Below are 13,966 nucleotides of genomic sequence, written 5' to 3' on the forward strand. Positions count from 1 at the left end.
AAAAGGCCCCTTCTGAGTGGCTAGTAATGAATAATGATAATAATAATGATAATAATAATAATAATAATAATAATAATAACTTCCTTCTTATATTATTCTTTTTCCTTTCTTCTTCCCCTCTCATCCCTTTCCCCTTTATCCATATTGAGACAAGGTCTCACTGTGTAGCTCTAGTTGGCCTGGAACTCATGATGTAGACCAGGCTGACCTCAAACTCACAAGAGATCCTTTTGCCTCTGCCTCTAAAGAGTTGAAATTAAAAAGTGCACCACCATGTGCTTGGCCTTTTCCCTTTTCAGTGGTGAGGACAGAGCCCATGGCTTCACACACACACCGGGCAAGTACTCACTCACTGAGTATGCCCAAGCCCGTGTTCTGCATTTGTAAAAATGTATCAAACCTGCATGTTTATGATCTTCTTACTCTTTGTGGCTATCTTATGCTAACAAATTTTAAATGAGATGGTAATATCCATGCCTCTTACAAAACATCTAACAGTATTTGTGACAAGTCCTCATTACACGACAGGGCTCTAAAGATTTTTCAGTATCCAGTGCAGCAACCTTGGAAAATGCTCATGATTCACACACATGGAGCTTTAGCCCTTTATGGTTCTGGATTCTGTTTTTCTTATCACATAAAACTGTCAGAACATGCCAAGTAAGAAAAGGAAGAGGGCAAAATGAAATAAGGGACTGCATCAAATACATTTATCTGAAGTGCTTGCATTATGAATTTGCTAATTATGACTCTATTCTTTGCTCTCTATATGAAGAACAGATGTCTGAATTCAAGCTCTCATTTGAAAACCCACCACTGAAACAGCCTTTTCAGGGTAAGTTGTAAAAAAAACATACTTCTCCACCTAATACTGCATATAAATAAAAAGCAGAATTTCTAAGCTCCTCCCAACCTTTGCTTGTGATGCACCTTCTGTGCTTTTAAAAACATCTTTTCAACTATGATCATTCCTCTGGACAAGTCAGATCATTTGGGCTTATAGTCTTCACTGGGGTAGGTTAAGACTGGAGAGGAGAAAAGAAAATGTAGTGGCCACTGAAGAAAGATCTCTGAGCAACAAGGGGGAAGTCAGTCTTGTACCTAGCTCTCGAACTTGGGAAACAATGAAGACACATCCATGTACTTTAAGGACACCCTGTAGGAAAGCAGACTTAAAGCCTTAATCTGGCTAGATTTGATTCTAGCTAAGGAGATGAAGTCTAAATTTGGAAAGGCCATCATGGTAATTAAGGATGTGATTAGCTCCTTCATGTCTTACCCAAAACAAGGAAGGATGATGTTAACAATTTTAGTAAGCAAAACAAACTTCAGAGATAGAGCCTTTTGAATGAGAAAGCACTCTAGACACCAGACAAAGAATCCAAAGTAAAACAGGCATCCTATTTCAGGGGAGGGGAAGACAGGTCATTTTGATACTGAGATGGCTTATAATGCCATTTTACTTCAAGGAAAGCATGAATCTTGTGGTCTGCCAAGCTCCCCATTATAGTATAGTCCTTCCTAGTGATGTTAGAAAAAGATAAAAAAAAAAAATACGACATTTTAAAGCTAGAGGGCAGGGTTAAAGCAAGCATTCTTGGAAAGAAGGAACCTTTTAAGCCAAACGTCCCCCATTTTGTAGATGTGCTCAGCCAAGTCCTCAATGAGACCATAACTCTGATTTTATGATACTGTGATGTACAAAGGTTTTCAGTAGCTGCCCCTCTTATCTGAGACAAGATTTCATGTAACCTAGACTAGTCTCAAATGTTCTATATAGGCAAGGAAGACTTTGAACTTCTGATTTTCCTGTGTTTGCCTTCCAGGTGCTGAGATCCTATGCGTGTGCCATCATTAGGCACTGAGGATTGAACCTAGGGCTTCCTGCACATGAAAGATACACTCTACCAACTCAGCTACATCTATACTCCCAACTTACTCTTGAACAGCTCTCAGTATGGCCAGCCCCTGATCTGTCAAGGTTCTCAGACAACACTTGGTTGTTCTAACTAGAGAACTGTCACAGCATGCAGTGAGCAGAGGTGAGGGGTGACTGTTGAGCACTGTGCAATGCACCAGTGAGAATGGGAGGGGCAGAAGAGGGCAACGATGGGGGAATATGATCAAATAACATGTATGCAAAGTTACTCATCTTTGTCCATCGAAGAAAGCTTACACTTTGTTCTGTGTGCTCGAAAGGGAGGAGATAATAGATTTTCACGATTATTTGTGCTCACTTATGATACATTAAAATGGGTTACTCCTGTCTAGATCTCTTGTCAGCCCTCCAAATCGGTTTTTTTCCTTATTTAAATTTTTATTACCTTTATGGATTGTGTTTGCACATGTACATGTTCTACTGAGAGTGCAGAGGTCAGCTGAGACTTGAAGGAGTCAGTCTCAAACTTCCATCGTGTGGGTCCCGGAATTCAAACTCAGATTGCCCAGCCCCTTCATCTGCTGAGCCACCTCTCTGGCCCCCAAACCTTGTTTGCTATTCCCCGCCACACCTGCTCCTTGCTATGTCCCATGAGTTTCTTTAGTCTCCCATTCATAAACCTTGCTCACTCCTGCCTCTCCTATGACGGTAGCCCCAATCTTTTCCATCCTTCCTCTCGGGACACCTTCAGTGCAAGCTTGCACTAGAAACCTTACAGAGAAACAGAGTCTCAGTCTTTTCAGAACTCACCTATGCATTTATTTGGAATTTTACAACCAGATCCTAAGGCTCTCTGTGTTATAGTGGAGCTTTTTATACTTCTGTTTTCTTTTAATTTAGAAAATACTAGGGGTGGAATCCAGTGCTTTATGCATGGTATGCCAGCTCCTTACCATTGAGCTATTTCCCAATACTGGTCCCTCCCTCCCTCCCTCCCTCCCTCTCTCTCTCTCTCTCTCTCTCTCTCTCTCTCTCTCTCTCTCTCTCTCTCTCTCTCTCTGTGTGTGTGTGTGTGTGTATAGGAGCACATACATATGTGCAGGTTCATCTGTGTACATATATGTAGAGGCTAGAGGACACCTCAGTGTCATTCCTCAGGTACTGTCTAGTGTCTTTTTTGTTTGTTTTTGAGACAATCATTTGACTAGACTGGTTGGCCAGTAAAGTTCAGGAATCCACAAGTTTCGACCTTTCCAGCCTTCGGCTCATGCCCAGCTATTCTTCATGGGTTCTGAGGAAATGGTTTTGGGAGGCAAACCCTTTACCGATTGAGCTATTTCTCCATCCTCTTTCCTCATCAAAACAGCAACAGCATCAGCAACAACAACAACTTTGAGACAAAAATCTCTCTTAAGTAGTTTGGACTAGCCTTACACTGCCCAAATCATCCTTCAACTTGCAATCCTCCTGCCTCTGCCTCCACATGCCAAGTGCCTTGCCATGTTCAACTTTAATGGTCATCATTTTAGTCCCTTGGGGGATTGCCATGATCACTTACATCTGTCACTTACCTGCTTGAAATCCCTTCATGATTTTCTATGGGTAGTAGAGTAATGACTGTTTTCTTCCCAGGCATGACACTATCCATACAGTCTGGCCTCATCTCTCTAGACTCCTCCAAATATGGCCCTTTTCATTTCCTTAAGGTATCCACAAAACTGCCTTTGTCATGGCGCCTGCCTTTCCTCATCTGTATGGCCCTGAATGGTCTGTCTCAGACACCTCCTTAAATATTCATTTTCTTTTCCCTACAGGACCTTGTCCATCAGGTTTTATAAAATGGTTGGGTATATGAAGATAGTCTATGCTTATCCAATTTTTGCTTCAAAACACAGCACAAGTCCTCAGTGCATCTAGGCAGGTCTCTTCCACTCCTTTAATAGGTACTAAGGGGAAGAAGGAGGCTTAGGGTTCGTCTGGCACATACTCACTGCAGGGTAACACTATGCTTTATGCTGATTTAACCCTAATATTGTTGAGAATGGAAAAGCAACACTTTTGGTACCTTTAAATTCTCAATACAATGAGAGATTTCGGTGAAACAAAAGTATTTCACTAGTTTTCCTCGACTTCAAAAATTTGACAAGGAGAAATTATTTTTTTTTACCAGATAGAGGAAAATCTAACATTATGAGAAGAAAAGCTAAAGGCAGAAGGAGGAGGAGGAGGAAGAGAGGAAGAAGAGGAGTAGTAGTAGGAGAACAACAACAACAACAATGGAGGAACATTCAAACTGCTGTGTAAATGGTTTTGGGGTCTTTGCATACATAAAGTGATGGAATTACTTTGAAAGTGATTTCAAGTGCTAAAATTCTGTTACTCCATGAAATGGTGTGCTACACTTATTAATTGTACTAAACTATGATGTTATTTACACCATTTACCATAGTTTGTAGTGATTTTGCATACTTTCAATCCATATATATCTATTATAGGCATACCACAGGAAAAACATGCATCTTATATATTTCATATTTTTTCTAACAAATGTTATCTGGAGCTCCTACAATATTCTGCTCATTCAAATGAACACTAAGCAGCAGCAATGCATAGGATAATCTCTGCTTTTGAAAGAGTTGGATCTTTGAACAGCAATGGAGGCATATTATTAATAAGTATAATAATGTGTCAGACCATGATTACCATGTACAATCATCTTATGATTATCCAAAAGATAAATCCGGCCCACAAATATAATAGAAATGCTCTTACCAACATCATTCATTCAACCTAACCCCCTCAATTCATTGCTGCTGTATGATGGTCAATATTATCAACTTGACAACTCTTGACTCACCCTAGGCAGCAGGCCCCTCCCATCGCCAGCCCCCCCACTCTTGTGAGGGATTACCTGGTGTAGGTTAGACTTTGTTCGTGTCTATGAAAGAATAGCTTGATGAAGTTAATTGAGGTTAGAAGACCCACCTTACTTGTGGTGCATCATTCATTAAAAAAGAAAGTGAGCTGAGTATCTTCAGTCCTCATTTTGCCTCTTGTGGTTGGAATGTGACCAGTGGTCAGACTTCTGCTGCATGGGTTCCTTGATATATGGATTGTACCTTCAAACTGTGAGCCAAGTAAATCCTTTCTCCCTCGAGTTGCTATTGTCAGAGTATTTTATCATAGCAACATGACAACATAACTAAAACACCTTGCATCCTGTATTCTTTTTCTAAACCATACTAACTACTGCCCACAAAACTGGAGTTCTTCTCCAGAGTAATTATTATTTCTCTTATCGGTTTGTGTACTTAAGAGTCCATTGTCTTTGTTCCAAAAGGTATTCATAACAGTTGTATTTTTTATAATTATGCAAATTAATTCAACCTTGTATAAACTAATGAAATATGAGCCCCCGAAGGAAGTTTTCTTTCTTTTCAAACCTGGTCCATTGCTTTGCAAAGTTTTATCCAAAATGAGTCACTTGGAAAATAGTTGCCAAAATAATTAATGGTAATAAACTATTAAAGTTTTATGAGGTGGGTGATGTGAAAAGATTCTGCACAGACCAGTGTCGAGTGCTTTCATGTTTCATTTTACTTTAAAAGTATCTCAAACTGGTCATTAGAAGCCAGTGATTCATGTATGGAAAACTCCAAGGAACCCCAATTCCAACTGGGATTTCTTGGTCAAAGAAAGGCCTTGACTATCCAATGAAAACTTAGCAGATTAATGTTTAAAGATAGTGAATATATTTAGGACACAGAAATGGTACTTTATAAGATTTGCCACTTTGGCATTTCATCCAACTACTCTTGGCATTTTCAATAAAGCATCCAACTACTCGATCCCGGATGTCACTGTCCTCTAAAATGCCCTGGGGAGGCCAAGTGGTTTGGCCAACAGCTACTGCTAGAGCAAAAATATAGTAAAGAATCAATTACTTCTTGTTTGTCACAAACAGTCCTGGTGGACTTGGTTTGAGGTTTACTCAGAATTTCAGCCTGTTTTAAAAAGAGCCTCTCTGAGGCCCCGGGTGGGCCCCTCACTAGACATTTAGTCTCAGAAGGAGGCTGCCTAGCACATGCTGAGACGATTTCCTGCCCAGTTATGCATCAGGACACCACCCTTTTGTCTCCACTTGTATCTGAAATCCTAAGAAAACTTCCAGAACAAAATGTTGTATGGAGGGGTCTTTGAGGCACTGTTTCCTTTTGGGGCACAGCCTGGGTGTGGGGGTCAGGAAGAGCTCTGTAAAGACAAGAGAGCAGACACCAAAGCTGGAAGTGTTTAAAAAAAGGCATCCTTGGGGCTCCCTCCACTAGTTGCCTTGGAGAACAGCCACCATCCTGTAGGCGGGCACATGGAAGGTGCCAGCATTTTACCCAACTACAAATGAGGTCTGGCTGCTGCCTTGACAGAACGAAATAGTATTTAAACAATTAGGGAGCTGTTTGCTCCTGTTTTTCAAGCATAACATTACTCTCTCATCCTTGTCCCTGAAATTACATACTTGTAGATCTGTATGGATTTAAGGAAATGATTTTATAGATTTTTCTCTCAGTAAACTGAAGTTAAAGAGTCAAGAAGTGCTTTACAGTGATCACACAGTCAATATTGAGGGTAAGCTGAGGCATGGATGAGGCCCCTGACTTTCCCAGGCCTTTCTTGATTTTCTGGCAAAGCCAGAAGCAGCAATTCTGGCATGACTTTTAGAAATGGCACCAAGGCTGTACCCAGGCTGGTTAAATCAGGGCTCTTGCCTTTCATCAAGATCTCCAGATGATTTGTGACACATCATTATTAAATAAAAAGCCATATGTGTGAATGGTGTGCATGTGAAAGCTAGAGGGTTGTCTTCTTGCGTCTTGTTGAGGCAAGGTCTTTCCTGTTGTTTCTGCTGTGCTATGCATTGTCTGACTGGCTCCTTTCTCCACTTCCCATCCCAAAGAAGAAGTTCTGGGATGAGAGATGGATGTCATCAAATCTAGGTGTTTCTTTTTTTTCTTTCTTTTTTTTTTTTTTAGTGTGGGGTCCAAGAACTAAATTTAGGTCATCAGGCAGTTGAGCCATCTCAGTGGCCTCGGATTTTCTTTAAATTTTATCTATTAGTGTGTGTGTGTGTGTGTGTGTGTGTGTGTTGCATATGTGTGTATGCACATGTGCTTGCCACGCTTTGTTTGTACAAAGTCAGAGGACAGTTTTGGGAGTCAGTACAGTAGTCCCCTTCTACTTATACTGGCCAGTTACCCCAGCAAGCACTTTTACAAGCTGAGTCATCTTACTGGTTTTCTTTCTCTTTCTTTTCCTTTTTTTTTTTTTTTTTTTGAGACAGGGTCTGATGTAGCCAAGGTTGGCCTCAAAGCAGGTATATAGCCAAAGATGTCTGTGAACCCAAAATCCTCCAGCCTCCATCTCCTAAGTGGTAAGATTATAAGTGTGAGCTACCACATGTAACTGAAATGAATATTTTTTCAAGCAGTAGTGAAATTATTTCATTTCATAATCACAAAAAGGTCCCTGTCAACTTGGTATATTATTCTTTGGCCCCAACTATTCAGAAGTGGAGGCAGGAGGATCAGTTGAGCTCATGAGATTGAAAATAGCCTAGGCCACAGTGAGCACCTATCATAAACTGAAACACACTCCCTTACTGTATGAGTTAAATAGTTATTTCCACCCATGTTTCATGACATTGGACTTCTTCATATACACAGCTAATAAAATGTCAGCATTTTTCTCTGGATACATGAGCCATATTCCACAAAGGTCTTCTGAGAATTTATTGCATTGAGTCTGTTTAATTACTATGTCTTCAAGCCTATGAGCAGAAAAAAACAGAATCAAAATTGTGTTGGCCACAAAGGGTTCCCATCAAATACAACAGAGTAACACTCTCAGGGAAAAGACATGGTGTGCGCGTCTTTAGCATCCTTTAGCTGGAGAAATAATTAGTCTCAGTGCACTTACTTAGGTGGTGTATTCTATACAAACAATCCACCAATATCTTCTCATTGTGCCAAATAACTCAAGTTACTGAATAGTCAAATACAGTTCAACCATTAATTGGCTCATTCCATTTACGTGAAACATCGGGAAGAGGCAAATCCACAGAGCCAGAAAGTGGGTTATTGGTTGTTAGGGTTGGAGGGAAGAGAGAATGAGGAAAGACTGCTAATAGGTACAGGTTTATTTGGGGTGGGTGGGTAAAGATAGGAGCAATAGTTACACAACTGGGTCAAAACCCACTGATTTGTACACTTGACATGTATGAATTTTGCACACGAATGGTAGCTGAAACAGAGCAGAAGAGAAAATCAATTAACTGGGCAAGAAAAATTCATTTTCTTTGCAGATGCACGGAAATCTGGAATTGTACAGGAAGCCACCTTTTTTCATCTTTTTTTTTTCTTTAAAAAGATTTTTTTTATGTATGTGAGTACACTGTATCTGACTTCAGACACCCCAGAAGAGGGCATCAGATCCCATTACAGATAGTTGTGAGCCACCATGTGGTTGCTGGGACTTGAACTCAGGACCTCTGGAAGAGCAGTCAATGCTCTAAACCACTGAGCCATCTCTCCAGCCCCCAAAAGATTTTTTTTTTTTAAATATAGCTTCGAGTGCAAACCCAAAGGGGCTTTTATTTCTACAAAGTTTACCTATTTTACCAGTAAAGTAACTGATGTCAGGGTTAAGAAGTGACGTGTGCATAATAGTCAACAGAATGGGCCAATGGGCAGAAATTTCCTAGCATTAACTCATTTGAATTAGTGCATTCAATAATTAACAACATCTGGAAAACAAAGCCAGTTCCTGACCCTGTAGTATATTTACTGGGAACATAAAGGAAGTCAGTATGTCTCCTTTCTGCCATGAAGGGAACTTACTTTTTCATGGAAACTACAAAACTAAAACCAAGGCTGCTGCCAGAGCCAATGAAGTATGCACAAATTAACATAAATTGGCAACTACAGTGTAGAACCAGTAATTGTCCAAGACACAGACTACTTCCGTGAGAGCAGGCTTTTGGCTCCGATGTTTCCACGCCCACTTAAAAACAAAGCCCACCCCCCCACCCCCAGTAAAGACCAGAGCATCTCCGAACACTATCTTGCAGAAGGTGCTAGTGTGCTGGTTCTGTGCTCAAATTCAACATCAGAATGTCAATGTCTGGAGTTCAAACACCAGAGATAATTTCATCTCAGTAAAATTTGGGCTTTCCTTAATCCTGCAGTTCTGTGAAACTGCAATTATCTTCGACAGCAATAGTTGCCAAAGCAGCTACAAGCTGCCCCACAACCCTCATCTGACTTTTGTGTATGAACGTCAATTCAAAGGAAGTCTGAGTTGGTGGTTGCAAGAACCAGAGTTCCATACCACCCAGCTCTGCTCTTTCTAGAAGGATCTTATCCTAGCTTTCCTCTAACTTTTCGGGGTGCATGTTTCTCTATTTTGATCATACTAAAAAATTAAAATTGTTTAAATATAAAGTTATTCTGGGTTTTCTTAAATGGGTGTCCTTACCATCTTCCCCAAAAATTTAATCAGAAGAAAAAAAAAAATCACACCCTGCCCCCACTTGGAGGAGGGACAGTAAGTAAGGGCACGTGCTGAGGGCTTGCTTGTGACATCCAAGCCCCCCTGGCTGGTAACCCACAGTGGGTAAACCCATTGCTTTTCACATTAGAAATGTTTCCGGGGGACGGGGGGGGGGGAACTTCTCAGTCCTCGTGGCGCTGTGGCTGGAGCTGTCACTAGAGAAGGATAATGAAAGAGAGAGAAACCCCTTTCTCAGACACAGCTATAAGAGCAGCTGCACAAGGCTCATTTCCAAGGCACTCTTGGAGTTTTTCTCCCCATGGTGTGGGTTTAGGGACATGTTGCTGATGGCAGCATTTCAGGGTGTTAGGGAGTGACATAAGGGATTCTCCCGCTGCCTAACACCCACCTCCAGCCAGGTGAAAGATTTTCACTTCCCTGAGCAGAGTCTTTCACTGTTGAGTTTCCCCAATTCCTCAAGTGGAACCCACTTCTCACAGGCTCCATCTGCTCAGGGGTCCCACTTAGGCAGTTGGAACAGGGGACAAAGAGAGACTGGTGGTGTGTCCCATCCTGTCCCCTCCCATCCCTTCCCACTTCACTGGTTTCAAAGATCTGGGTTCCGAGAAAGGAGCTTTCTTAGAAGAACCTGGCTTTAGCAGTATGAATATGTTTCCTTGGGCTTCAGGAGAACTAGAGGACCGCGAGGCGACACAGGACTGGACTCGAGGTTGAAGGTCGGGTGACAGAGATAGTCCCATGAAAAGGGCAAGAAGCCACTCTCTACCAACCCCTTGAAATAAAGCAGGAGCCCGCAGTCTGGGTCGCACTGCCTGACCCCGCTTGCTACCCTTCATTGGGCCCAGCTCTCTAGCTCCCGCGCTTAGCACGCGCCACAGTGCAGTGTAGGTGCTGCGGGAGTGGGGACGTCCCTGCGGTTGGAGCAGGGACGCGCTCCTGGGCATAGCGGACACCTGCACGGTGCCCCTCCCACCTCTAACCTCCGTTCCCCTCCCGCAACGGTCTGGACTGGGTCACCCAGGTGGCTCAGGTAGCGCCACCTGAGCTGGGGATAGGGCGGGGCGCGCTCCTGTGCGAGACCGGGACAAGGGGACGCGAGGCCGTGGCCGTGGTGGTGGCCGTGGCGGTGGCTTGGGGCCAGCGCGATCTCTTACCCATGGTTGGAGACAGACAGGCGGGGTGCAGGCTCCGGGCGATTGGGTTCCCCGGGGACGCAGGATAGCCGGTGGCACAAGTTTGCAGGTCTGGCGGGCACGTGCGCGGGGCTGGGCTCTGGGCTGGCTGAGCTGGGCAGAGCTGGGCTGGACGCTTGGCTCTTTGCTCCTGGCCGGGGTGGGAGCTCCGCGCAGCTCCGCCTGCACTGGGGGCCGGCCGTGCCGAGAGGGGCCCTGACGTCAGCGCCGGGGGCTTTGTGCGCCCAGAGCTAGGGCCAGGCTGGGGCAGTGGCCGTGCCTGCGCTGTTGCAAGCCTATAGCTTTCACTGAGACCCTGGAGTGAGGGGCTTGGAAACTGGAGAAGCAAGGGGGTGGGGGGAGACTGCAGAAGAGGGGCGTTCTAGTATTTGGGGGGCGTGAGTCTACATCCCAGATAAAAAGTAGTATGGTCAATGAGAAGGGTGCTTGAGGTCTTAGTGACCACCCATTGTACAGATAATGAAACTGAGGAGGCGGGGGTCACTTTTCCAAAGATTGGGCAGATCTGCCTCAACCTACACTCTTGAATTCTTTTGTACAGCTAACTAGCTGCAGGTGGTGACTTAAGCAGTTGGGCTTCAATTCTAGTGTTATTTTAGAATCACCTATTTCTTCAGGGCATCTGTGGGTGGGTTCCAGGATAGCGCTCCCACAGCTCTCCAGATGATTCATCCTGTTGGTGTAAGAGCTCACACAGACCACCGACTGGAGTTAGCTGTGGACAACAAGTGATTTAGAAGAGCTCAGGTGACACCCTCCAGTCTTGGGTGGAATCAGATTGGGAGGTGTTCATAGTTAATCAGCTCTCTAGATCCTTGGAAGCCCACCCTGGTAAGTAAGCTCTTGGAGACTACAGATTTGTGCCAGCCAAAAGAGGCTCCTGCTCTTCAGGCCTTGCACTTGAGCCTTTAAGCGAATTAATGGTTTAACTGTGTCGGGCATTTAAATTCTTTCTGCTTCTTTAGGAAGAAAAGAATCTTCCTGTCAACAGAAGTATTAGAAAAACCCTAAGACTCTGGCAGTTCCCGAGACTGATGTTCACAGGGAATATTTTATGTTGTGTTCCTTTATGGTTTTGGAAATACGGCGTGATACTTGAACAGAGGGTTACATAAACAGTAACACTAGATAGTGCATTTCAGGGACATTTAAGCCACAAGAGAGAGGCTTTGGGATTGAGAAAGGGAGGAGGGAAGCAAGCATGTCATCTATTGAAATTTATTGGATTAGGAAAGATTGTATCAAGGCAGAGACCTAGAAAGCCTACTAATATTTTACATAAAAGGACAGAGATTTGTGCTAGGCGGATCGAGGGCTCATTTTCACAATCCCACGGGAACAATCATTCCTACCCAATCTTCATGCGGTTAATAAAGCAGCAGGGATCTCACAGGTTTTAGTTTTCCTATTAGCAGAGCGGAGTCCCTTTGAATGAGTCCTGAGTGTATCCTTATGCAGGCATCCAATCACAGGTGCCTATGGCAGGCTGCCTGTGAAGAACACACAGTCCAAGATGGTCTGGGTGAAGAGGAGAGGAATCCATGTTGAGTCCTGGTTTGTGGAGGAGCCCTTTGGTTCATTCTAACATTTCAGCCAACTCCTAGGAAACAAAAACCACCAGAATGGGATTTGGGCCTTCACAATAAGAAATAGTATGTATATGGCTTCTGGAAGCTACTTGGGGACCAAGAGCTGGAAAGTTTTGTACACAGAGATAATAGTAACCCTTTGGTCTGCTACCATCGCATATTGGTTTTTTTTTTTTTTTAAACCACAGAAAAGAAAGAACAGCTGTCCAAATATTGGAGGTAGTTACAATGGGATGCTAGGATTAAAAAGGAAAGTCACATTTAAATAGAAACATTCCCTCACTTTGCAAGTGTTGTGGGTTGATTTCACCAAGCCACTGATGTCAAAAGTCTTAAGAAATTCTGGGGAAACCATAATGCAGAAGATGGACTAATCATTGTGTTTGAATTCCCTTCCTTCAAATAAAAATAGTTTTCTCATGCTAAGAAAAGCCACAGACTTTACAAATTAAAGCAAGATACACTGCAGGTGGGTGAACAAATTGGGCAAGGCTTTCTGGAAAGCTGTTTGGCAGTGTGTGTCAAGAAACTTAAAAATATTCATTGTCCCTGACCTAATAAGTCCTCTCCTGAGACTCTTGTCTCAGTAAATAATGATAGTTAAAGTCAAAATTAATGCAAAAGGATGTTTATCAGATGGTGAGATAAAATAGCAAATAAAACAACAAAACGGGAAAGCAACCATTGCTCACTTCTCAGGAAGTAGCTGAAGAAAAGGTTTTGCTGAGTTAGCTCCGTACTTCTCAACTAAAATGGGTTTTGTGACCCTGGCCACCAGCAGTCTCTCCCCATCTCCCTCTCCTTCTCCCTCCCCTAGAGGCCCCGAAGACATAAATTTAGCCATCTCTGGGGAGTTTTGAGCATTACAAACAGGTGGGAGGGCACAGCTCTGTCCTGTCCACCCTGGGACTGTTAGAGATGTCGCCAAGCTGTGGGGACTACTGGTCTGGGCTACAGGGGATAAATGCAGGGGTTCATCCTGAGGTTCCCTTTTAGGTCTGGTATCCAGCTGGGCCGTGGCTTAGACAATGGGGGAAAGGGTTACATCCTGTGGGCAGTTCTTAAAGAGTCTGAAGTTAGAACCAAGGACTTAGATACAGAGAAATAAGCAGCAGCCTGGGGGCTCTGTATTTCAAAGCTGACTAAAAACAGATCCTGCCTTTAAAACATAGGTCATTTCATGCTGCTCCTATGAGTCATAGCAATTGGCAAACAATTACTAATGTGGTTTGTATTGAGCATCTCAATCCAGCAGTTTGGGCCATTTCTGTCTCCAGGGCTAGGGTCTTTCATGTGATAGTCCATATTTTTGCACCATGGCCAAGTTTCCCACATGTGCGAGTTTAAATCACAGTTCGCAGCAGTACATCAGGAACTGATAACAAATGCCCAAGACCTGTGGCTAACTTGACAGAGACTATAGCATCTGCAGATACAATTTTAAAACGAACCATTCATACAGCTCCACAAGTATTTAACTAACCTGTTCTGGTTTCATTTCTGTTGCTATGACAAAATATAATGACAAAAAAAAGTAACTTAAGAGAGGAAAAATGTATTTGGTTTTCAATTTCAGGTTACAGGTTATCACTGCAGGGGAGTCAAGGTAGAACTTAAAGCATCTCATCCCCAGTCAAGAGAAGAGAATGAATAAATATATGAGTTCTGGCTTGCTCACTCTTAGCTATTGTTTTCCTCTTTTATACCGTTTAGGATTCCCTGCCTAAGGAATGGTGCCACTT

General features: G+C 43.1%; 1 protein-coding gene across 1 annotated transcript in view; it reads right to left on the bottom strand.

Moving 5' to 3' along the window:
* Positions 1–10,790, bottom strand: part of Gpm6b (glycoprotein M6B) — a 146,668-nt gene extending 135,878 nt beyond the window's left edge. The window contains exon 1 of the mRNA XM_052170897.1: positions 10,597–10,790. Within this exon, the coding sequence (XP_052026857.1) occupies positions 10,597–10,600 (4 nt within the window). The 5' untranslated portion in view covers positions 10,601–10,790. The remainder of the gene's footprint in view (positions 1–10,596) is intronic.
* Between the last annotated feature and the right edge of the window lie 3,176 nt (positions 10,791–13,966).

Source organism: Apodemus sylvaticus, chromosome X (genome assembly GCF_947179515.1).
Source record: "Apodemus sylvaticus chromosome X, mApoSyl1.1, whole genome shotgun sequence".
NCBI classification, from domain to species: domain Eukaryota; kingdom Metazoa; phylum Chordata; class Mammalia; order Rodentia; family Muridae; genus Apodemus; species Apodemus sylvaticus.